Here is a 26,347-nt window from a genome sequence, read left to right as displayed (position 1 = left end):
CTGCTGATGTGAGTGAGGAGAGGGGAGGCTGCTAAGGGGAGGATATGAGAGGCTGGAGAGGGGAGGCTGCTGAGGAGAGATGAGAGGCTGGTCTCATGCTGTATATGGGGAGGCTGTGTGGGACTCATGCTGTATATGGGGAGGCTGTGTGGGGCTCATGCTGTATATGGGGAGGCTGTGTGGGGCTCATGCTGTATATGGGGAGGCTGTGTGGGGCTCATGCTATATATGGGGAGGCTGTGTGGGGCTCATGCTGTATATGGGGAGGCTGTGTGGGGCTCATGCAGTATATGGGGAAGCTGTGTGGGGCTCATGCTGTATATAGGGAGGCTGTGTGGGGCTCATGCAGTATATAGGGAAGCTGTGTGGTGCTCATGCAGTATATAGGGAGGCTGTGTGGGGCTCATGCAGTATATAGGGAGGCTGTGTGGGGCTCATGCAATATATAGGGAGGCTGTGGGGATCATGCTGTATATAGGGAGGCTGTGTGGGGACGATGCTGTATATAGGGAGGCTCTGTGGGGCTCATGCTGTATATAGGGAGGCTGTGTGGGGCTCATGCTGTATATAGGGAGGCTGTGTGGGGCTCATGCAGTATATAGGGAGGCTGTGTGGGGCTCATGCAGTATATAGGGAGGCTGTGTGGGGCTCATGCAGTATATAGGGGGGCTGTGTGGGGCTCATGCTGTATATAGGAGGGCTGTGGGGCTCATGCAGTATATAGGGAGGCTGTGTGGGGCTCATGCAGTATATAGGGAGGCTGTGTGGGGCTCATGCAGTATATAGGGAGGCTGTGTGGGGCTCATGCAGTATATAGGGGGCTGTGTGGGGCTCATGCTGTATATAGGAAGGCTGTGGGGCTCATGCAGTATATAGGGAGGCTGTGTGGGGCTCATGCTGTATATAGGGAGGCTGTGTGGAGCTCATGCTGTATATAGGGAGGCTGTGTGGGGCTCATGCTGTATATAGGGAGGCTGTGTGGGGCTCATTCTGTATATAGGGAGGCTGTGTGGGGCTCATGCTGTATATGGGGAGGCTGTGTGGGGCTCATGCAGTGTATATGGGGAGGCTGTGTGGGGCTCATGCTGTATATAAGGGGCTGTGGGGGGTTAAAGATATATAGGGGGGTGTCAGCATACTTAATTCTGCTCAATATTAAGTGATACAATTAATATTAATTAATATTGAGTAGAATTATTTTCATGCTATTGGTTCGGCCTCCACAACAGTAATGGTCTTTCATCTGGCCCCTCGGGAAAATAAATTGCCCACCCCTGATCTAGAGATGCAGCGCCCCAGAGTCCTGGTCGTTGCAGTACTGTCGCTCCGCCACTAAGGGGAGTGATGGTACGTCTGATTGCACTAAAGGAGTTCACCTGACCAGGTATCACAGTCACACATTACACTTCACACTCCGGCCACCAGGGGGAGCAAAGGATTCTATGTATTAGGCCACTCCTCACACTCTGGTAAAACTGGGGGTTGGATAGGAAGTTAGAGAGAAGCTGACTGGGTTTTGCCCAGATAACATCTAGTGAGAGGAGAGCGTTACTTGGGAAGATCCAGGGGGGTCCCTGTCAGGGGTGGGACCCTGACAGAGGCCTAGCGAAAGGATAGATCGTTACGGAGCCGCGCCTGCACTTCATTGCGGTGGCATCTTAAGAAAGGACACGAAGCGAAGTATATTGTGGAGAAGTGAGAAACGAGATCACAGCACAAAGGCGATAGAACCAGAAGGAGTAGTGCCCCGAGATCGGCAACATCCTACTGAGGCGCGTAGCCGGCGGCCGGAACGCCGAGGAAGTATTGGGTTCCAAGCATTACTTCAAACCAATGGCAGGGCAGTTAATTTTAGGTTGGCTGTCTCACCTTTTACACCTAATGAAGACAACGGAGGCAATTGTGGGAGAGGGACGTCTCTAGGGTCCCTATAAAATAACTCCAGGCCTACCCCGTCATACGGGTGCGTCCTATCCATATCATCTGGGGACAGAGAGAAAGAACAGAAACATACACGACAGTTGTGAGAACTATCCCGTGGTGCTCAGCAGGGAAGTACTACAACACACAGGCGCTAGTAGGTAGGCACTGATTTCCACCTGCAAAGGGAGCTCTGGATGTGCCTTCGGACCGGCTGGTCTCAGCTAGCCCTGATAGAAGTGCTCTGGATTGCGGATGCCGAAGCCTTCAGTAAAGAGGTAAAGAGACTGCAACCTTGTGTCGTCGTCATTTACTGCGACCTACATCTGCACCTACATCTTTAATTGGGCGCGCCTTAGCAGGGACACGGACCGGGTCAAGCCACTGTGACATCCCCAGCACCGAGAGATAGACCCGGTACCGAGTACCCCACTGCCCTGCTTCTGGGGGCCGCTCCAGAGACATGGAGTGAGAAGCCCACTGACGATAGCAACAGATTAGTCAGTTCTCTCACTAAATTACCCATCCAGCTCTTCACACTATTCTCTCTGAAACGTCCGAGCATTGCAGAGATAAACGTCCCTGTTTGCAGTCTGACTGATGCTGCCTGTGGTTTTGGTAGTATGAATCGACTGACAGGTTTCCCTGAAAAATCTGTCAGCCAAACCTTGCAACCGTGGCAGAATCAACTGACCATGTACAGTGAATGAGATTCACCGGATTCTCACATGACAACTAATGGAAAGGTTTGCTAAGGCTACTTTCACATCAGCGATTTTCTCCGTTCGCGGCAGATACTGCAGTTTTTCCGCATCTGTCGCGTAAGATATCACTTAAGGGCCGGCAACACTGCGTTCGGCCTCATTCATTCCCTATGGGACTTGCGGACATGTGCGGCACTTGAGGTGAGGCAAAAAAAACACTGCTAGCAGCATTTTTTTTTCCGGTTGCTGCAAGTACCGCATTTGCCGGATCGCAGCAAATGCCGCAAGTCCTATAGGGAATGAATGAGGCAGAACACAGTGTTGCCATAAGTGATCCGTTACGGATGCGGAAAAACTGCCGGATCTGCCGCAAATGTCAAAAATCGCTGATGTGAAAGTAGCATAAGTCACTGCCGACAGTGTCTGCATTAGTCATACTCGCCAATGGGGGAGGCAGCACGAAAAGTGCCTAGGGCGGCAGAAACTCTAAATATGGCCCTGCTCCTTCCCTTCCGAGCTCTGCCATGCGCCCAAACAGTGGTTTACCCCCACATATGGGGTATCAGCGTACTCAGGACAAATTGTACAACAACTTTTAGGGTCTAATTTCTCCTGTTACCCTTGGTAAAATAAAACAGATTGGAGCTAAAGTAAATTTTTTGTGAAAAAAAAGTTAAATGTTCATTTTTTTTTAAACATTCTAAAAATTCCTGTGAAATACCTGAAGGGTTAATAATAGTGATGAGCAAATATAATCATTATATAAGATTTATCGAGCACGCTCGGGGGTCCTCGGAGTATTTTTTAGTGCTCAGAGATTTCATTTTTCTTGCCGCAGCTGAATGATTTACATCTGGAAGGCTACTTTCACACTAGCGTCCTTTGGCCTCCGTTGCAGTGCGTCGTTTTGGAGAAAAAACGCATCCTGCAAAAGTGCTTGCAGGATGCGTTTTTTCTCCATTGACTTGCATTAGCGACGCATTGCCACACGTCGCATCCTTCGTGCGACGGATGCGTCGTGTTTTGGCGGACCGTCGGCACAAAAAAACGCTACATGTAACTTTTTAACTCCGCCCCCGCCTCCCCGCACCTCACAATGGGGCAGCGGATGCGATGTAAAACTGCATCCGCTGCCCCAGTTGTGCGGCGCTTTCAACGCTAGCGTCGATGCGCTGCAACGTCGCATAGCGACGTGCAGTGCACAATGCTAGTGTGAAAGTAGCCTTAGCCAGCATAAGTACATGTGGGATTGCCTAGCAACCAGGCAACCCCCACATGTACTTATGCTGGCTAACAGATGTAAATCATTCAGCTGCGGCAAGAAAAACTAAATCTCCGAGCACTAAAAAAATACTCGGAGGACACCCGAGCGTCCTTGAGAAATCTCGAGTAACGAGTATATTCGCTCATCACTTGTTAACAAACTTCTTGAATGTGGTTTAGAGCACCTCGAGGGGTGCAGTTTTTAGAATGGTGTCACACTTGGGTATTTTCCATCATATAGACCCCTTAAAGTGACTTCAAATGTGATGTGGTCCCTAAAAAAAATGGTGTTGTAAAAATGAGAATCGCTGGTCAAATTTTAACCCTTATAACTCCCTAACGAAAAAAAATTGTTGTTTCCAAAATTGTGCTGATGTAAGGCTAGTTTCACACTAGCGTTTACCTGATCTGCGGCAGGCTGCGGACTTCCTCCGTGAAGCACCGCCCTCGGCCGCACCTCCGCCGCTAGCTCCGCCTACTTCTGCATGCGGCCTGTGTACCTATCTTTAACATTAGGTACGCAGGTCGTGCCGCTGTATGTGGATGCTGCCGCATGCGTCGTTTTGACGATGCGGAAAAAAAAAATGCTACAGGCTGCGTCCTACGCTGGTCGCCGCATCGTCAAAGTGACGCATGCGGCAGCATCCGCATACAGCAGCACAACCTGCGTACCTAATGTTAAAGATAGGTACGGAGGTCGCATGCGGGCCGCATGCAGAAATAGGCGGAGCTAGCGGCGGAGGTGCGGCCGAGGGCGGTGCTTCACGGAGGAAGTCCGCAGCCTGCCGCAGATCAGGTAAACGCTAGTGTGAAACTAGCCTAAAGTAGACATGTGGGAAATGTTACTTATTAAGCATTTTGTGTCATATAACTCTGTGATTTAAGGGAAATTTTCGCCAAATTTCCATTTTTTTCACAAATAAACGCAAGTAATATCAAAGAAATTTTACCACTAACATGAAGTACAATATGTCACGAGAAAACAATGTCAGAATCGCCAAGATCCGTCAAAGCGTTCCAGAGTTATAGCCTCATAAAGGGACAGTGGTCAGAATTGTAAAAATTGGCCCGGTCATTAACGTGCAAACCACCCTTAGGGTTAAACAATTCCTAGGGTTGTAGAGGAGGAAGAATGGACAGCTTGTTGATGTTTTGCCAATACATCTGGACTCTTCTCTGCCGGCTTTAAGTTGTTGGCAATGGTGGGGATCCCAAAACCTACGCTACTCCCTCCCGTAATATGTCTGCATCCTTGTTCCTATAGTACTGTTCTAGTCTTCTTAGGCCCAATTCAGACTGCCGAATATTACGATCTGAGTACTGATGGACCGGTCACGGGTCTCCTAACCCAAACCTGACCGCCATGTGCAGCGGGTGAAATAGGTATTGAACACGTCACCAATTCTCTAAGTAAATCGATTTCTAAAGGTGCTATTGACATGAAATTCTCAAATTCTCACCAGATGTCAGTAACAACCCATCCAATCCACACAGGCAAAGAAATCAAACCAAAGATGTCCATAAATTATGTGTAATAATGAGAAATTACACAAAAGGTATTAATCACTTGAAGAGAGGTGCAAAAATTAGTGGAAAGTCCTGACACCAGCTGAAATCTATCAGTAACTAGAAAGCAATCCTGACATTACCAAAAAAATAATATCAGATGGTTCACCTGATGGCCTACAAAAAGGTGTCTCATTATCAAGATGCCACACAAGAAACGTTGCATGATGGATAAAACCAGTGAGATTATTATTATTAATTTATATAGCACCATTAATTCCATGGTGCTGTACATGAGAAAGGGGTTACGTACAGAGTTATAGATATCACTTAAAGTCAACAAGTTTACAATGACAGACTGTACAGAGGGGAGAGGACCCTGTCCTTGCGGACTTACATTCTATGGGATAATGGGGAAGAGACAGAAGGTCGGGGGTCTCAAGACCTTTACAACCTTATTGTTGCAAAACATCCTGATGGCCTTCTAAATTACTGAAGGTTCCAGTGAGCACTGTCGGGTCCATAATCCAGAAGTGAAAAGGACATAATTTCAGGATCAACCGGCCACGACCAGGTGCTCCCCGCAAGATTTCAGATGCATAAAAATGGGGCGAAAATACACAAATTTTACTCAGTGTTTTTGGTGCAGAATTTCTTTTGCAAGTACTCAATGTGTGAACACACACCGTAATGCAGCCAGCTCCGATTGCTGCTGTGTAAAATAAATGTCATAAAGTAAAAATTAAAAAAAAATGCAATTACGTCTCATCCCATCCGAAAAATGAGCTAAAAATATTGTCTGTGCCCAAAATGATAGCAATGGGCAGTCAGCTCGCCCTCACACAGCCATCGGCTGACAAATAGAGGACGCGGTGCTTAAAAAAAATAGCAAAACAAAACAAAATTATTTTTTTATTACAAAGTTCTGAGTTTTAGCAAATAAAATCACAAAAAAAATAATAAACGACAGAATTTGGCATCGCTGTAATCGCGCTCACTTGAAGTAACGAGTCGACGGGGCACAAATAAAGGGGCAATAAGGAATAAAATTAAAGAAATAAATAATTTAAAAAAAATTCTTATCTCCATTTCTCAACACTTCCGCCTGTGGAAAAATAATAAATGTAAATTGCAGCAGGAATTTAAAGGGGATGTACAGGAATAGAAAACATGGCTGCTTTCTGCCGTAGACTAGCACAGGGCAGTGCACTGGTTGTGTGGGAACTGCTCACGCCTCGTTTCTAAGACGACACTGCAGAAAAAAAGCAGGTGAAAAAAAAAAATGGCGTCCAAATTAAAGCGACTTCCGGTCATGTGACCGTCTGTTATCAGGGTTGCTAAGACATGAAACGGAAATAAGAGCGCGCTCTCCTCCGCCCCGCCCTGTGTACTGTCCAATCAGACGCTTACTTCCCTATTTATGTGGCTCGTGATAAGCTCTGCTGTTGCTCAGCGACTCGTCTGAAGGTAACGCCCTCATTAGACCACGCCCATTGTCTCAGTTATCCAGTCAGCTGTCCGCTGTGACAGTTTAGACTCCTCCCTGCTGTCACTGTGCGCCCCGCCCCTTCTTTTGTTGCTGTCCTGTGATTGGTGGAGTCAGTTGTCAGTCACGTCCTGGCTGCCGCTTCTTCTTCTCTCCGCGGGCGCTTTCCTCCTAACGGTCCGGTGTGATCCGGGCCTGTGAGAGGGGGGAACATGGAAGCCGGAGGCGAGGGCCTCATGCGGAGGTGGATCCGGGGCTTCGGGCTGCTCTACCTGTGCACCCGGGGACCGCGGCTCTATCGGGTGTACCCGGTGAACGGGCGGGCGGCGATCGGGAGAGGCCGGCCCCTGCAGGAAGGAGACTCGGAGAGCTCCTGGGTAAGAGGTCGGCGCCCGGGTGACACGGGGGGCTGGGGGTGACCCGGGGGCCGGTGCTGGCACGTTCTCACCCACTTTCTCTTTCGCTTCTCCCCCGGCTCCTCCTCCGCCGCCATCAGTGACTGGAGCCGGGTTATCAGTCTGCTGAGAGCATGGTGGTCCCGTGTCTGGGGGTCCCGTGCTCCATCTTAAAGGGATTGTACCGAGACGGGAAGTTTCCTCCTGTCCATGGGCCAAGGAATAATGTAATAATGACCCCTCTAATTACCGCGGGAGCACATCGCTCCTTTCACAGGGGGTCCTCGTTCTCCAGATCGATGGGGGTCCCAGTGGTCGGAACGTCCTCCCCCCCCCCCCCCCCCTATTCATGGACTAGGGATTAACTTGCCGATTACTGGGACCCCCAGGATCTGCAGAGACCCCTCTGATTATAGCGGACTCCCAGCTTTGGCATCTCCCCCCATTCTCGGTACCGGTGGGCGTCCCAGCCATCGGGCAGTTACGCCTGATTCCATGGATCGTCCTGTATGAGCCTTTATGGGGGGCATCCTAATGTTTCCATAGATGTGTAATACGTGGGGGTCCGACTGCTCCCGTCCATAGACAGTAGGGTGGTCACTCACGGGCACCACCGCCCCGGTCACAAGGGGACATGTTCCCGGTGCTGATGTGATGGACGGTTCCTGCGATTGATGTCGGAGGCTTGTCTTCCCTTCTTCCATCAGGAGCGCACCGCTCCTCTTCCTCCTGGCTTCCTGCTTCTCAGGGGCGGTGCGCTCCTGATGACTGCGCCCTCCGGTGCCGCTGACCCGGACTGTGCGCCCTCCGGTGCCACTGTAGGTGGCAGCTTTACCTCTGCACCATCGGAGGACGCTGGATCCGGCCATCTTCACTTTCTATAGCCGAGAGCTTGTGAGCGCTGCGCCCCGTGTCCACTGCTGATGGACTGCAGAGGTGGACGGTCACTTCGGCCACAAGTAGTAAACTATAGAGAACTTCTTGAGAAGAGTTTTAACAACTTGCAAAGTTGAACTTTGTCAATTTTACCCACAAAAGAAGGTGGGATTAACCCCTTTAAGATCTCCGGCTGCCGCCGATGTCATGGATCCCAACAATTCATTTTGTCTATTTTTCAGGCATCGTTTTATCAACCAAAAGCTTTGGAGAAACACACAGACAGCATCCTGGCATGGGTAAGTGTCGTCCCCCCGCAGGGCATAGGGGGGGGTCCGCAGCTCTGGGGGGCTCAGTGCGGCCTTGTCTGATTTGGGCCACATTCACACCCAGGTGCCCGGCTGATGTGATGCTTTACCTTGCCGCTGCTCTCTCCCCCAGGTCTCCGTCCTGTGGACCATTTCTTACTATTCCTCGCCCCTCGTTGCCTTCTATATGTACAGAAAAGGTAGGTAGCACCGGAATCTCCCGGACCCCCGACAGTGTCACCTCTAAGGTCATTTCTCTGTGGTGGGTTCTCTTTTTATGGCATCATACACTGTTTTATTTTTTTTGCACAATTTTACCAAGTCCGTCCCTAACCTGAATAGCCCTGGACTAAGAGCATCCCGTTCACTAATCGCCGCCGGCGCCCTAAGAGATTGGCGCCTCTTGGGCCGTCTGGGCAAAAATAAATTGCCCCAAAATTCGCCATTGTCTATTATTTTATTTTATTTTTTTTACTATAAGGGCGCAGTATAAATCAGAACAAGATGGCAATGCGGTGCTGGGACTGGCCGGCGGCTCTCCCCACCCGGCGTGGCTTATACATAGAAACACATTCTGTAAGGCTTGGGTGGGGAGAGCCGCCGGCCAGTCCGAGCACCGCGTTGCCATCTTGTTCTGATTTGTAGCCCCGTCTGCCTGCGCCCTTTTTCCAGTCTAAAACAAAGAAATTGTTAAAATAAAAAACCCAATACATTTGGATTTAAAGGGGTGAGCCACCTTGACCGAGGCCTCCAGCCTCACTGCCCTATGGGGGAGCTGTTGAGCTCGTGCGGTGCTGCTCTGCCGCCATGTTAGCGCCCGGCCATCCTTGCAGCACGCCGTGGATCTGGCGGACGGAGCGTCCCCGTGTTACTGACATGCCGTTATCTTCCGACCATAGAACGTTGCGTGGTCCGGACCTGTATGGTCATGGCTGACTCTCTCCTTCTGCTCCGCAGGGTATGTGACTCCGGGCCGCATGATACCGCTCGCACAGTACGGCCTGACCTTCATGTTCCTGCTGGCGGGAATCGCGTGTTTAAGAGGTGAGACCCTTCTTCTTCTCCAGATGCCGTGTACTTTGGGGTCCTGCGCTGCTGGTGGGACGGAGCGAACGTTTACACAGAGCTCCCGGCCCTGTAGACAGAACATGACCCTGAGTATCTAGTATGGCGGCATTGTGGGGGCTGCACGCCCTTTATGGAGGGGTCTTGCTCCTGACTTGTGCGGTTTCTCTCTCCAGGGTTGGGCAGATGGAGCAATCCTCAGTATATCCAGTTTATTAGCATTTTACAGAGAACCAAAATGGATGATTGTCCTGAGAACAAGGTAACACCGGCTCCGTGATGTGCTGTGGGCGCAGTCTCACTAGTCTAGGAGGTGTGGGAAACCATTTTACAATCCATACTTTTTTTTTTTTTCTTCCAATGCACAGAAAATGTTGTCCAATTTCAACTTTGACTTCCGCAGTTGGCCGGTGGATTTCCGATGGGATGAAGCCAGCAGGTATGTCCCCCAACTAGCAGCAAATAACAGGGGTAATTCCAGGCTCCATAGATTAATATTAATGGATCTTGTAAAAACAAGCAATTTTGCAATTTACTGCTTATTAAAATTTGCAGCCGTTCTTGAGATATTAACGATTTTCTTCTGTTTGCAGCTCGTTACCTAGGAGACCGACCACCTAGGAAACTTGCAGCAATGAGCTGTAAACAAAAGAAAAGTGTTAATATCTCAAGAACGGCTGAAAATTTTAATGAGCAGTAAATGTCAAAAGTGCTTGTAGTTACAGGAACTGTCCGACTGTGTCCTTCAGTGATGAGGGGAGTAACCCTCTTTACCGCTTTCTCATCCCTTATCAGCAAAGATCCCAAGAGTTTAGGCATGGCTGGAGGAGGTGTACCGTTACTTAAGGCTGAACCTCGGACACGAGGCGCGGCTGATGGTTTCTTCCAGCGGGTGCAGAAGCTGCCGTGTCAGATCATCAGGTGGGCAATGTCGCAGGTTGTGACTGTGGGTGGAAAGGCGAGGACTTGTGTGTAGTAATGTGAGGGTCTCCTGCAGTTACGTTGTGGCGCACTCGTTCGGCAGACGGATGCTGTACCCCGGCTCGGTCTACCTCCTCCAGAAGGCTCTCATGCCCATGTTATTGCAGGGACAGGCTCGTCTGGTAGAGGAGGTGAGTGTTCAGTGTCGGCCGCTGTCCGTACGCCTGTGATGGCGGCGGTCCTTGCTCATGTCCGTTCCCTTTCTCCTAGTATAATGGGAAGCGAGCCAAGCTGCTGGCTTGTGACGGAAACGAAATCGACACCATGTTTGTAGATCGTAGGAGCTCCGGAGAACACACCGGGACAAAGCTGGTGAGAAGCCTATCTAGTTTCCTTTATCACAATCTACACAACACCCGTCCAGCAGAGACCGGTCAGCACTGTACTCCTCCTGGAGGGTCCCCCTCTATAACTATAGGAAGCCGTCTGAGATGGAGGTGGGGGGATACATTGCCGGTGAGGCTGCTGAGGTGTTGGGGATGGAAACTATCTCTGCCGAGGTGGTGGGGGAGGAACATTGCTGGTGAGGCTGCCGAGGTGTTGGGGAGGGGGACATCACTGCCGAGGTGCTGGGGGAGGAACATTGCCGGTGAGGCTGCTGAGGTGTTGGGAATGGAAACTATCTCTGCCGAGGTGGTGGGGGAGGAACATTGCCGGTGAGGCTGCTGAGGTGTTGGGAATGGAAACTATCTCTGCCGAGGTGGTGGGGGAGGAACATTGCCGGTGAGGCTGCTGAGGTGCTGGGGAGGGGAACCATCACTGCCGAGGTGCTGGGGGAGGAACATTGCCGGTGAGGCTGCCGAGGTGTTGGGGATGGGGAACCATCACTGCCGAGGTGCTGGGGGAGGAACATTGCCGGTGAGGCTGCTGAGGTGCTGGGGAGGGGGGACAATCACTGCTGGGGAAGGAACATTGCCGGAGAAGCTTCTGAGGTGCTGGGGGAGGAATATTGCTTACGTGGGTTCAGAGGGGGATTATTGCCGGCAAGTCTGCCCATGTGCAGAGGGGGACCATTGCCAGCGAAGGTTGCTGGAGGGGGGGTGTTTTGGGAAGAACCAAAACCATTGCCGGCGAAGGCTGCTATGTTTGGGGGGGGGGGGACGACTGTTGCAAGTCACATGTATTAATTCCTAATAATCACATATAGCCCCTGCTATGAGTCAAACAATATCAAGAAAGGGTCGGAGAGTTTCTTAAATGTCTAACAAAATTTATTACATCAAAAAATCATAATAAACATAAAATTACAAAAATGACACTAATAGCGGGAAAATAAGGAAAAGATACTTATTACATCCTATGTTGCAAAAATATCAATATGTAATTATTCCATATTTGTTGGTCCTATTGGGAATCCCAACCTAAAAAATTGCTCAATATATCAAATATATAACATAATAATTCAGGTTAGTGCTATTAACCCAGCCATAGCTATATGTGTATGGCTGGTGAAAATCAAGAGGTAGAAAGTAGTATTGCAGGCAGCATTCCCTATGTAAGTATATATAAAAGGCTTATCAGTCCTAGCAGTAGGGGGAATGGTGCGAGCTAAAGTTATAAATCTAAAATGAAAAAGTGCTATAGTGCATATAATATATAAAGACAATAGGTAGCTAGCACAAAATGAGCAATGCAACTTACAGGTTTGTATTTGTAAATGTGAGATCTCTCCACCCGCCGCCTCAACGCGCGTTTCGCCGATCTTCTTCAGGAGGCCTGAAGAATAAAACATGTTTATTATGATTTTTTGATGTAATAAATTTTGTTAGACATTTAAGAAACTCTCCGACCCTTTCTTGATATTGTTTGACTCATAGCAGGGGTTATATGTGATTATTATATACTGAGAAGTTATTTAAGAAATTACTTATATTCCGGTGCTTGGGGATTATTGATTTAAATGTATTAATTCCTGCCTAGTGCCCCCTCCACATGTGTTTACTTGAGGTCTCTTCTGCGCTGCTACGTCACTGGTATCTCCTGTGACGTCCTGTATTTGCCCGGCCTGATGTAGACATGATATCCCCTTTTTTTGGCAAAGGCATCACTAGGCAGAAGGGAGAACACCTCACGTGCAGAGTCGTGCAGGCGCCATATTTCGTGGTTGGTGGCACAGAAGAGCAGTTAGTGAAGCACACGGTGGTGGCGCTGGTCTGTCGCGGAGGATCGGTGTACGACCAGGGGTCCGACCCGCCACTTGTACTCTCATTTACATAAATATAGGTTTTTCTTTTCTCCGAAAATGAGTTTCCAGCCAGGAAGGTGAATGAGGACATTACCTTTACCCAAATCAGCGCCGTAACAATCTCCTCTCCTGACAGGGTCGCCCTTTATTTAGTGAGTGGGTGACGGCGTCTGTAGGGGTCCGGTGCGCGTGGTCTCTGTGGCTGTTGCTGCCGGTCACGCTGCCTCTATATGAGCGCACATTTATGATGCCATTGAAGCATCATATACAGTATGTGACGGACGCAGGTACAGACCTCCTTCCCTAGTCCGTGCTGTTCGGGCAATTTTGCAAAACTTGTACAGACTTTAATTCCTGCATTACCGGTACTTGGCACTGGTGGGACTACAACTTCCAGCATACGCACAATAGTGTTAGTTCTGCAGCAGCTGGAGGACAGTACCTTACCGGTATCTGCCATACGCTGTGTATTGGTGACCGGCGCCCGATGTCGGCGCCACTGTACCACCTGGCGATCAGTGCCCGGCTCAGCAGGACATGGACGGGGAACTGCACTCGCCGGCAGGGACAGCGTCGTCTCTCTGCTCCATGTCACATACAGAGGCAGCGCCGCCCTCCGCACCGCCGGGGTTACAGGAATCGGGAAGGTCCCGTCTAATCTTTACTACTGTACTGCTAACATCAGGTAATAAAGATTAGGAGCGACTTTTCCCATTCACCCTGTGGTACCTGAGCTGGGTGCGGAAATTGCTCTGAAATGCCCATTTGTAGTCTCAAAGGGCCGCAAAGCAGCCCCGCAACGTATGGAGCCTCCACCATGTGTCACTGTAGGTGGGGGGCACTTTCTTTTCATAGGTTTCAGTTCGTCATTCATAGACTTGACTTTAGTTTGCATTGTAGAGAGCTGTCATTTGGTTTCATCAGTCGTCTACAGGAATTTGACAGAGGGAGAGGGCTCCCCCGGTCAACCCATTGCTATCCATTTAGTGCGACCGTAGGGGGCTGAGGGGTTTCTACCACATACTGTAGCCTATCAGATCCTACCGCGGAGGCGCCTGATAGGATGAGGATAATGCCCTGCACTATGTATGTAGCACAGTGTTTCACCTATCCCATTGTATGATCACATGTTCAACTTGTTAGTGGTAGTACCAACTTTTGTAGGGTTTTCTCATATTTAGTTTTTTTGTTTTTTTTGTTCTCTTTCCATTGTGTACTGGAAAGTTTTGAGTGTTCCCTGAGTAGAAACTTCTTGATATCAACTTGAATTTTCGCTTACAGGATGCCAAGGTGTTTGGAATTTATCTTGTACCCGTTAGACTGCTTGTGCTTGGTGATAATAGCATGTGTGGAAAAAGCCCATGTCGATTTGGGGGGTGGGGGGCGTTATGGCTCTGGGAGGAAAGGGAGGGGGAAAGAAAGGTTAAAAAAAAGAAATAGAAATATGAAAAATCGCCCAACTGTGATGGAGTTATCCACACTGCATTGTTTTCCATTGCGTCCCTTTTCCTGCTGTGCTTTTAGTGTTTAGTGAGGATATTTCACATGTTGTACTGAATACTCCGCGGTGCCAGTAACGTGGACCACGGCTGGAACTCTCCCGCTCCGCCTGTAGTCCTCGGCTCCTGGATATAGTCATATGTGTCATATCTTTCTCCGGACAGGTCATCTGCTGCGAGGGCAACGCCGGATTCTACGAGGTCGGCTGCATTTCCACTCCCCTTGATGGTCAGTAAACGCTGTCCTCCTCTGTTCTTCACATGTATTCGTCTGTGTCCAATTGAGGATTTGTAAAGTGCACGCTCCACAATTCTGAGTTTGGTAAAAAAAAAAAAAAAAAACAACAAATTTTTTCCCGCGCCCCGGAGGAGCGCTATTCTATCATTGGTGGGAGCAGGCAGAATCGGGGGAGCGGATCGGCGGCTCTCTGTAGGGCTCCTGCTTGTTCAGCGGACGGCTATCCCTTTCTAGTACATGTGCTCCGCTGGGGAGAGGGGAGTACACCCTTCCACACTGCAGGCAGCTGCTTATCTCAGAACACAAGGATCGGACATATTAAAAATGAGCTACCCGATCCTTCAGCAGATGCCATGAGGCCAGTCACACCAGGATCGGACACCATGGATGCCTACGGGCAGCTAAGAATGACTGTCTAGGCTCTGAGGGTTTAGGAATAAAGATGCTGTAATCGGCATATTTTTTTTGTTTTGGTCCATTGTTTTCTTTCCCTTTTTTTGTGTTGTAGCTGGTTACTCTGTCCTCGGCTGGAATCATCCTGGATTTGCCGGCAGTACGGTAAGCTGTGGGTCAGTAGTTCGGGCAATGTTTGTTTGTTACTTTCTCCATGAACTGTTGGGGGCTTGTATACTGAAAAGAATAGGATCTGCTCTGCAGCGCCCGGCAGCGGCCACTACACAGCTCTGATCAATGCAGCCGGCAGAGGTGCTTCCATCTAACAGGTGATGGTGGCGGACCCTCGCCGATCTCAAATCGATGACCTGTCCTCTGGAGTATGTTCTGGACGGACACCCCCTTTAATAAGTTGCCATAAACCTGAATTTCAGTCACACCATCCTGTCCGGGGCGAGCCCCCAATTTGAACCTCGAAGAGGGGCTCTCGCAACCGGCCTGTGATTTGGAATTCTGTGAAATGCCTTCTATGAGATTTGTTTTTTCTCCTCAGGGAGTGCCTTTTCCTCAGAACGAAGCGAACGCCATGGACGCCGTGGTGCAGTACGCTGTGTACCAGCTCGGCTTCAAGCTGCAAGACATCATTGTGTACGCTTGGTCTATCGGGGGCTTCACAGGTGCGAAAGGGGGGCGCCAGCACATAGAACAGACATGTTATGAAGGAGGCAGCGTATATCGGATACATAAACACAAAGTGATTGTCTGTTACAGCCACGTGGGCCGCCATGTCCTATCCTGACATCAGCGCCGTCGTCCTCGATGCCTCCTTCGATGACCTTGTCCCTCTTGCCTTGAAAGTGATGCCAGAAAGTTGGAGTAAGAAATATTTCCTACATCTGTATGACGTGTTCACACTAGGATCCATTCTGTGTGAGATTAATCCTCTCCCTATTTTTTTTTTTTTCTCAACAGGAGGACTGGTGACCAGAACTGTCCGGAAGTATCTAAACCTCAATAACGCGGAGCAGCTCTGCAGGTAACCGGCCAGATCTTCTGTACCAGGAGGAGGCGCGATACCTGACCGTAGTGCAGGCGTTCGTCCCCCGAGGCGGCAGCGAGCGACATCGGGGAACCGGTATAAAGGTTACATTCTCCGTAAAGGGTACAACCTAAATAATTGGTGTATAATCGCTCGCTTCAGCTGTAGAGCCCAAGGAGTCATTGATTATAGGAAGGGTGTCCTGGATTTAAGGAAAAAAAAAACTAATGGGATGTGATCATGAAGCTCAGCCCCACTCCATCGGAGTGGAGACCAGCGAGACACCACGCTGCTCCTTTTAATTTGCTGCCCATCTTGGTACATGATGGTCTATCGCTAAGATATGTTAAAAAGCATTGATTGCTTGTGGTCTGCCATCTAAGACCCCTCTTGGTTCCTGAGAATGAATGTGCGCGGTTGCGCTGGGGCTGTGTGCGATTACGCTGGGGCTGTGCGCAGTTACCCTAGGGCCGGTCGCGGTTGCTCTGACTTTCTGGGTCGCCCCTTTTGCAGCTTGGATCTATAATGGTGAGCGTGGCCTTCAGTCTCTGGATCAGTGGGACTCTGTATAACCCAGAAATGTCATCACTTACTACGATGTGAATAGCCCTGTAAATCATGTAAAGGAACAGATCTAGTTTTTCCTCATTCTCTCTTTTTGACCTATTGCTGATTTTTGGTCGCGCCCCTCTGTGGGTCTGAGGCTTCTAGCTAAAAAAAAATCTGTTTTTCCAAGGTATCAGGGTCCTGTATTACTAATAAGAAGAACAAAAGATGAAATCATTACAACCACGTAAGTATATGGGATCGGGTTGTAATAAGGGCTTGACATAAACATGACCGTCTTCATTGAGTCTTTCTTTTTATTTTTGCAGAAGCCCAGAGGACGTCGCATCAAACCGAGGCAATGATCTCCTCCTCATTCTCCTGCAGCATCGGTGAGTGTTAGGATTGGTGATCATGTTATATGGCTGGGACCCCGGAATCCCAAGACCCCAGTCAGGACGAACATGGAAGGAACAGCCAATAGGACTGATGATGATGATGATGACAGCTGAGCATGACACTCTGCTTCTTATCAGCCCATAGACGCCACATGCTGAACCTCTCCGCCATTCAGTGTCGGGGCTGGGACCCCTGTTCTAGTAATGAATGGGGGACCCCCAGCGATCAGACGTTTAGCACCTATTCTGTAGGTGATAAATGTCCATCTGGGGGAAACCCTTTTAATAGTTAACAGACATTTTACTCTTCGCCACGACAGCACCCCACTGGAGAGAGGGATCCGCCCCGCAGGAACAGGAAACCTATTGAGAAATAAAAGGGGGCGGTCCGCCTCTCCTCCTCAGTTTAGGTTCCCTGTTCCTGCGGGAACGACAGGACTTCTTCATGGGAAACATACCTGGGCTAGCATGCCGCCTGCGCGGTGTCCGTGAGAACGGCAGGGGCTGCGGCTCAGAAGCAGCGTCGGGGGAGTTCCGTTAGACGGCTCCCTCCTCGTCTGAAGGAGCACGCAGACGGCCGGGTCCGGGGAGGGCTGCCCGGCATCATCTGCGACGGCGGTACGGTGAAGGTAGGAGGACGACTGCACTCCTAAGTGCGGTCCGACGTGAATCCCGGGCCGCACATGCGCCGACCGCCGCAGTACAGGCTACCCCTGAAGTGAATAATGGACTTCCGGGTCGCCTAGGCCGGATCTAAGGCGGGGGAGCCGGCGCCGATCTGCGCATGCGCAAAAAAAAAAAAAAAAAGAGAAGTTTGGGCGCACTATTTAAATCGCTCACTAACAACAGACCAGCGATGCAGAGATGTCATCCCCAGGTGCCATGGACCCCACAGCTGGAGATCCAGTACCCACCGCTAAAGATCACGCTAGAGGATCCTCGGAGACCGCTCGTAAAAGTGACGGTTCCAGAACAGGATCTCGGCCTTCTGATCCGGTATTATTTGCTTCACTGGGTGAGTTGTGAACTCTGCCTATTAAGCTGACGCTGTCTCCCTATTTCTCTCTTTTTCTCTTTCTCTCTCTACTTATTACGCTTAGGGCAAAAAACGACAAAAAACGAAGCACAAGGAATGTGCCTTGTGTAGCCAGCCCCTTCCTGACTCATACCCCAAAAAACTTTGCAAGGACTGTTTTAAGGAAACAACACAGGGAGCAGCAGTGTCCATTACGGATTTACGGGCCATTATTAGAGAGGAACTTAAAAATATGACCCAGGACAAACCGCATGGTACTAAGTCCAAAACACCGACAATTGGGTCAGACTCCGACAGTGACCAACCTGTACTGTCAGACGCCTCCCTGTCATCATGTTCAGCATCATCATCCTCATCAGAGATCGAGGGACGCTCATGTTTTCCCTTAGACATTGTGGACAACTTGGTAAAATCAATTCGAAATACCATGGGGTCTGAGGAAACTAAGGGTGCGCAAACCGCGCAGGACATAATGTTCGCGGGTTTGGCAGACAGAAAGAGGAGATGTTTTCCAGTCATACCAGCAGTGAAAACATTAATTAAAAGAGTGGGAGAAGCAGGATCAGAGAAGCTTTCTACCCTCAGCGTCAAAACGAAAATATCCGTTTAGTGACGAGGAGCTTCTTACATGGACCAAAGTCCCTAAGGTCGACGCAGCTGTAGCCTCTACCTCTAAGCAATCCACTTTACCTGTGGAGGATGCGGGACTACTGGTCGATCCTTTGGATCGTAAGGCCGAGTCATCCCTTAAACGGTCTTGGGAAGCGGCTACAGGAATATTCAAGCCTGCAGTGGCCAGCACTTGCGCTGCCCGGTCAATGATCATCTGGATTGATCAATTAGACCAGCAAATTGAAAATAAAAGCTCGAGAGAAAAACTACGAGCAGCCATCCCTTTAATACGAGGAGCAGCGGCCTTTATGGCAGACGCCTCCGCCGACTCACTCCGTTTAGCAGCAAGATCTGCGGGCCTTGTGAATAACGCAAGAAGAGCTCTATGGATGAAAAGTTGGAAAGGGGACGCGCAATCTAAATCCAAAATATGCGCAATCCCATGTGAGGGTGAGTACCTCTTTGGTAAAACCTTAGACGAGATACTCAAAAAGGCAAAGGACAGGAAGAAAGCTTTTCCTGAATCCTCTATTCCCTTTTACAGGAGAGCCTTTAAGAGGAGGCCGTTTGGCAAAAGGAGGCAAACGGATAGGTCTACAACATGGACCACTAAGGACGACAAGCAGAGAGGTACCATGTTTAGAAGACCCAACCCCCCAAAAGACAACAAATACTGAGGATATACCAGTTGGGGGCAGACTGAAGTTTTTCACCACTCAATGGGAGAAAATAACATCTAGCTCGTGGGTTTTAAATATCATCCGAGATGGAATTAAACTAAAATTCTCTCGTGTTCCCCACGAGTCTTATATTATAACATCTCTCAGCTCGCCTATACAGCAACAGGCACTAGAGCTTGAGATTCAAACCCTAATATCAAAACAGGTCCTAGTCCAAGTGCCGGTGGGACAGGAGGGTAGGGGATTCTACTCTCCCCTATTCCTAATTTCTAAGCCCGACGGTTCTTTCAGGACAATCATTAACCTTAAAAAACTCAATTCATTCATTGAAAACTATACATTTAAAATGGAATCCATTAGGTCCACCATAAAGCTCCTCTTCCCAAACTGTATGATGGGGGGCATTGAACTAAAGGATGCTTACTATCATCTCCCCATTCATGAGATACCAAAAATTCCTCAGAGTGGCGGTAAAAATCAACAACGAGGTTCGTCACTTCCAGTATGCGGCCTTACCCTTCGGCCTCTCAACAGCGCCGAGGATCTTCACCAAGATAATGCTAGAGGTGATGGCATACCTACGCCAGAAGGAGACTTTGATTGTGCCCTATCTGGATGACTTTTTGGTAATAGGAAATTCAGTTACTCAATGTACTGATCGTTTAGCTCACGCAATTTCCTCTCTACAGGACCTGGTCTGGATAATCAATACCGACAAATCCAGACTCACTCCGCTTTCCCGTCAGGCGTTCTTGGGGTTCCAGTTAGACTCCATATCTCAAAAGTGTCTTCTGCCGCAGGTAAAGGTTCTACTGATCAGACACAAAGTCCTAGCTGCAATAAATAATCCTCGTATATCCCTAAGACAAGCTATGTCGTTATTAGGGTCTCTTATCTCTTGTATACCTGCAGTGAGATGGGCTCAACACCATACTCGAACACTACAACATCAAATTTTACAAGAGGATAGACGGTTATTTGGGCACCTGAATGCAAAAATAACCTTATCTCAGGAGGTTTTAACTTCCTTAGAGTGGTGGCTAGACTCAAACCATTTGATGAGTGGGGTTCCATGGGTAATAACGCCATCTCATACCATAACCACTGACGCCAGTCCTCATGGATGCCCCGCTCATATGGGGAATGATTATTGCCAGGGGTCATGGAGCATGGAGGAAAGCTGCAGCTCCTCTAACTTTAAAGAACTGAATGCTGTAAAATACGCCTTATACCATTTCCTCCCACAGCTTCGGGGGAAAGACGTCAGAGTCCTGTCCGACAACACCACCACGGTGGCGTATCTAAACCGGCAAGGAGGTACGCGATCAGAGACTCTGATGTCTTCTGCTACAGAAATCTTAAATCTAGCAGAAAGTCACCTAACATCCCTTACTGCGCTGCACATAAGAGGAGCAAACAATCAGCAGGCGGACTTTTTAAGCCGACACACCCTGAGACAAGGAGAGTGGTGCCTAAACCAGCAAATATTTCTGGACATAATATCTCTTTGGGGCCGTCCTCAGATAGATCTCTTCGCCACAAGAAAAAACAGAAAAGTTCGGAGATTTGCTTCCCTGTCTCCAGCGGATCGTCCGGACATTCTGGACGCTCTCCAAGCCCCTTGGCAGTTCAGTCTGGCGTACGCGTTTCCTCCGATCATATTGCTACCTCAAGTTATACGCAAGATCAGAGAAGAAGGGGCGAGAATTGTACTGATAGCTCCATTCTGGCCCAAGAGACCATGGTTCTCATGGCTACAGACCATGTCGGTCTCAGATCCTTAGGTCCTCCCCTCAACGCCCAACCTTCTCTTCCAGGGTCCGTTTTTCCAACCTCAGGTGGACAATCTCCACCTGACGGCCTGGAACTTGAGAGGCAGATGCTAAGATCGAGAGGATTCTCGGGGGGTTTAATTGATACGCTTCTCCATAGTAGAAAACCCTCCACCACAAAAATCTATACGAGAATATGGAAAAAAAATTTTCAATTCCATACATCTACCAACACATCAGAGATTCCGATACATTCTATCCTGGAATTTCTTCAAAAAGGGAGAGAACTAGGTCTAACTGTAAACACCTTAAAGGTTCACGTTTCAGCACTAGGAGCCCTCTATGGCCATAACATCGCGGGGGATAGATGGGTATCCAGATTTATTACGGCCTGTGAATGAATAAATCCAATTAATATACCTAGAATTCCACCCTGGGATTTAAATTTGGTTTTACAAGCTCTAACAGACTCCCCATTCGAGCCAATAGACTCAATACCTATTAAATGTCTATCACTAAAAACGGCCCTCTTGGCAGCACTGACTTCAGCTAGGAGAATCAGTGACATCCAAGCACTCTCTATAGATCCACCTTTTTTGTTAACTTTTCAGGATAAGTTAATTCTTAAACCAGACCCTTCCTACCTTCCCAAAGTAGCAAAAAAATTCCATAGGTCGCAAGAAATAACCTTGCCCACTTTCTTCAGTAATCCATCTACTCCTGAAGAACAGAAATATCACTCTAGACGTTAAAAGAGTAGTGTTAAAATACATTGAAAAGACCAGCAGCTGGCGACAGAGTAGGGCTCTGTTTATTTCCTTCCAGGGTGTCAAGAAGGGTCATGGAGTAACAAAAAGCACCTTATCCCGGTGGATCAGAGAGTCTATCAGACTGGCTTATTCCGCGAGGAAAGAAAACCCTCCGGAAGGCATAACAGCACACTCTACCAGAGCGATGGCATCCTCCTGGGCAGAGAGGGGAGACGTCCCGATTGAAACTATATGTAAGGCGGCAACTTGGTCAAATCCTTCTACATTCTATAACCACTATAGGCTAGACCTATCGTCAACTTCTGACCTAGACTTTGGCAGGACTGTCCTCAGCACGGTGGTCCCCTCCCTAGGTGATGGTCTCTGAAAGATCTCCAGTGGGGTGCTGTCGTGGCGAAGAGTAAAAAGCCGGATTACTCACCGGTAATGCTCTTTTAGTGAGTCCACGACAGCACCCTCTTACATCCCTCCCTAGATTAATATAATACATATTATTTGAGTAAAATCCTTTTAATCATAAGCAAATAAGTTTAAAGAATAAAATAAATGATATTTGCCTAACACTGGCGGTCCTCCGGGTACTCTGAAATCAAAACTGAGGAGGAGAGGCGGACCGCCCCCTTTTATTTCTCAATAGGTTTCCTGTTCCTGCGGGGCAGATCCCTCTCTCCAGTGGGGTGCTGTCGTGGACTCACTAAAAGCATTACCGGTGAGTAATCCGGCTTATCGCATTGTCAATGACCAGGGTTTTTTTTTTTTCCCTGCAGTTTCCCAAATGTGATGACAGAAGATGGACGGAGGGCGGTGAGATTGTGGCTGTCCACCTCCACTCCAGAGGATGCGGGTGAGCCCCTCCTATAATGTCCCGGTGTGATCTCTCGCGCCTGTATCCTCGCTACATGATTCCTATACTTTTTGTGCTTAAAAAACTTGTAAAAAGTGTTAATTATATTCCCTTAAGTGACCACCTGTACAAAAGTGGCGTTTCAGGTCCTAAGACCCTCCCCACTGATTGCTGGAAAGACCTGCGGAAGTGCTCTGCTGGAGCCATCACAGTAGAGTGTGAACCAATAGACTTTCTACTCAGACCAAACACTGCTGTTGCGCGGCTATGCGGCTGCTGTTGCGTGGCTGTTCGGCTGCTGTTGCGTGGCTGTTCGGCTGCTGTTGCGTGGCTGTTCGGCTGCTGTTGCGTGGCTGTGCGGCTGCTGTTGCGTGTCTATGCGGCTGCTGTTGCGCGGCTATGCGGCTGCTGTTGCGCTTCTGCATAGTATTTTGAGCAATCACTGGTGATCTCAGGATCTAGAGCCACACTATTTACAGGAGGCTTTGTAAAGGTTTAGTTCTACTTTGTTTTTCTTTGTCCTATGTTATGCAGATTCTGTACTGAGTCAGTATGGGGTAGAGGAGGACTGGTGTCTGTCTGTCCTAAAGTCCTATAAAGCAGAGAACTTGGAACAATATCCGTGGAGTGTAGGTAAGTGCTGCAACCATCCTGACACCTGGTGAGGAAGACTGATTGGAGACAGGAGAGGAGAATTGACTCGGCTTTTTTTTTATTTATTTTTTTATATATTCGAGGAACGTTTGCTCATATTGGGTAGTTGCACTGTGAGCAATTTTCCCAACTAAATCGGTGAATATTGGTTCAAGTCTGCTAAGGAGGTGAAAAAAGAAGTAAAAAATTAATTAAAAAAAGTTTGTATCGTCCTAATTTTCCCTAACCAAAAATAAAGAAAAAAAAATTGTCCCATGTGTAAAAGTTTAATCTATAAAAATGATTAGTAAATAACAAAAAAAATAATAATAAAAAAAAACGACAGGGAAAAAAAAGAAAAAGGCCCTCCCACAGCCCAATTGATAGAAAAATTAACAAAACCTCAAGTTTGGGATTGCCGTAATACTCACTCTGAATAATCGTGCGGTCGGGCCATTTTTCCCACCATAAAAACAAAAGCCATTAAAAATAATATTGAAACTGGATTTTTCACCTTTTCACCCTACTTGGAATTTTTTCATTTTTCCGTTTTTTTATCACACTATATGGTGCAGTAAGTGGGGTCATTCACAGCTAATAACTCATTATTATCATTATTCGTTGTGAATGACCTCGCTCACTTGACCACATACAACTAGTCCCACAAAAATACAAGTCCTTATACTTGGAGAGGTGGAGTCTGTAAGCCAAACCTCCGACTCCTCAATTTCCCTGACTCCACGACTTCGACTCCACCAAGAGGACACCGATTCTGTCTCCGCAACTGATTCCACAGCCCTCGTTCTCCTGCAATGCAGGGGGGGGGACATGGCTCACAGAAGAAAAGGAGAGAAAAATAGTGCAAAAATTAAAATTTGGCAGTTTGGGAAGAGGTTACAGAAGCAACGCCTGTATCCCCGCAGTTCTGCAGAGCCCTATAGGGTGTGAGGAGTCTGGTCCGTGTAGTGCGGCTGTATCTACGGCAGACATTACCTATAGGGTGTGAGGAGTCTGGTCCATGTAGTGCGGCTGTATGTATGGCAGACATTACCTATAGGGTGTGAGGAGTCTGGTCCGTGTAGTGCGGCTGTATCTACGGCAGACATTACCTATAGGGTGTGAGGAGTCTGGTCCGTGTAGTGCGGCTGTATGTACGGCAGACATTACCTATAGGGTGTGAGGAGTCTGGTCCGTGTAGTGCGGCTGTATGTACGGCAGACATTACCTATAGGGTGTGAGGAGTCTGGTCCGTGTAGTGCGGCTGTATGTACGGCAGACATTACCTATAGGGTGTGAGGAGTCTGGTCCGTGTAGTGCGGCTGTATCTAAGGCAGACATTACCCTATAGGGTGTGAGGAGTCTGGTCCGTGTAGTGCGGCTGTATGTACGGCAGACATTACCTATAGGGTGTGAGGAGTCTGGTCCGTGTAGTGCGGCTGTATGTACGGCAGACATTACCTATAGGGTGTGAGGAGTCTGGTCCGTGTAGTGCGGCTGTATGTATGGCAGACATTACCTATAGGGTGTGAGGGGTCTGGTCTGTGTAGTGTGACTGTATCTAAGGCAGACATTACCCATAGGGTGTGAGGAGTCTGGTCCGTGTAGTGCGGCTGTATCTACGGCAGACATTACCTATAGGGTGTGAGGAGTCTGGTCCGTGTAGTGCGGCTGTATGTATGGCAGACATTACCTATAGGGTGTGAGGAGTCTGGTCTGTGTAGTGTGACTGTATCTAAGGCAGACATTACCCATAGGGTGTGAGGAGTCTGGTCCGTGTAGTGCGGCTGTATGTATGGCAGACATTACCTATAGGGTGTGAGGAGTCTGGTCCGTGTAGTGCGGCTGTATGTACGGCAGACATTACTGTGCACAGGAGACTGAGCTGATTGTCTTCTTTCATTAGGGGAGGAGATGAGCACAGAAGGACGGCAGCAGCTCTCTCTATACCTGGTAGGTATGGCACCATGTCACCTCGCCTGCCCCCTCCATGTCTGTCTCTTTCTGCTCCTCCATGTTCCTTACCTTATGACCGCTTTCTGCCCTGGAGCTCTTACACAGCTGTGGTTCTGTCCCCACCCTGCCTCCCCTTCCCATAAATGTATGTATGTCTTCTGAACGCTTGTAACCCCTTCTGCTCTCCACAGGCACAGAAGTATCTGAGCAGCTTTGAAGCCACACACTGTACCCCCCTCCCAGCCAGCTTCTTCCAGATGCCCTGGAGTATCTAATCCCATATTGTGGCCCTTGGACATAGCACCGCTGCCTCTGGCTGGACCTACCTGCTGTAACCTTCTTCCATCCCGTGACTGGCAGCTAACGCAGACGAGGGAGAGACGCCGCTGCCTGCCCTGCACCTCTCGTACCTCTCTGGACTACTGTTTTTATAATAAATGGATTGAGAACAAGCTTGAATGGATGAAGTGATGAGCATTTCAAACGCCTCTATTAAAATGTGAACCATTCTTGTACAAAATGTCTGTCACTGTCCTACCACTGACCTACTCTACAGTTTCTCTACCTTTCTGGGGTTCGTTGGCCCATCAGAGGCCATTTTTAGATTTTTGTCTTTCACAATCCTGTACTGTCTGTGTGCATTTAACCACTGAGCCACCGTTGCCAGAGACGGTGAAATTACTGGGAATGTCCCTGGAGACTCCATACTGTAACGTGATAGAGAAATGTTTTTTAGCCACCATGGTGGACAAGTACCGTATAAATGTGTTGTGTCCTCTAGAACTTCATAAAGGTCAAATATTTCATACATTCCACTACTGTCCGTAAAAGACTCTCACCATCACTCATCTGACATCATCCATTATTAGGACCTCAATAAATTCATGTGCATGTCTCCATAATGTGGTGTTACTCTCTGTTTCTAGGCTCTAAGGGAAGCGGTTTTCAAGGAGTAAGATTAGTATGGGAATGGAAAGCAGGTCTTCAGATTGTTGGTGAGCTTTACCTGGGCTAGAGTAGTGGGGTCTCATAAACATTTGAGGTACTTGAGAGCATTGGGCTCTTGAAGATCCTGGGGTCCATGGAACAGAAATTCCTAATGTCCCTGGAATTTAGTAATTTCTGAAGTTCATGAGGTCCCCGAGACTAGATTTCTCAGGTTCCTAAGATGTCCCCGAGACTCGGTGATTCATAAAGTTACTGAAGTGTCTTGAGATGTGGTCATTCCAGAGCCTCTTAATTCCT

General features: G+C 48.6%; 1 protein-coding gene across 1 annotated transcript; it reads left to right on the top strand.

Moving 5' to 3' along the window:
* The first annotated feature begins 6,926 nt into the window (after nucleotides 1-6,926).
* Nucleotides 6,927-26,004, top strand: ABHD16A (abhydrolase domain containing 16A, phospholipase). Its single transcript, XM_077285923.1, has 20 exons — nucleotides 6,927-7,256; nucleotides 8,393-8,449; nucleotides 8,592-8,658; nucleotides 9,416-9,502; nucleotides 9,700-9,785; nucleotides 9,892-9,962; nucleotides 10,319-10,444; nucleotides 10,521-10,635; nucleotides 10,715-10,816; nucleotides 14,354-14,417; nucleotides 14,935-14,984; nucleotides 15,373-15,496; nucleotides 15,591-15,695; nucleotides 15,792-15,855; nucleotides 16,595-16,651; nucleotides 16,734-16,796; nucleotides 22,440-22,516; nucleotides 23,051-23,149; nucleotides 25,053-25,099; nucleotides 25,294-26,004. Exons 1-20 carry the CDS (start codon nucleotides 7,092-7,094, stop codon nucleotides 25,375-25,377), a joined length of 1,710 nt encoding a protein of 569 aa, XP_077142038.1. The 5' UTR covers nucleotides 6,927-7,091; the 3' UTR covers nucleotides 25,378-26,004.
* Nucleotides 26,005-26,347: the final 343 nt, after the last annotated feature.

The sequence above is a fragment of the Ranitomeya variabilis genome, chromosome 2 (assembly GCF_051348905.1).
Source record: "Ranitomeya variabilis isolate aRanVar5 chromosome 2, aRanVar5.hap1, whole genome shotgun sequence".
In the NCBI taxonomy this organism is placed as follows: Eukaryota; Metazoa; Chordata; class Amphibia; order Anura; family Dendrobatidae; genus Ranitomeya; species Ranitomeya variabilis.
The sequence above is the reverse complement of the archived record's forward strand: the minus strand, read 5'-3'. Positions and strand labels throughout refer to the sequence as shown.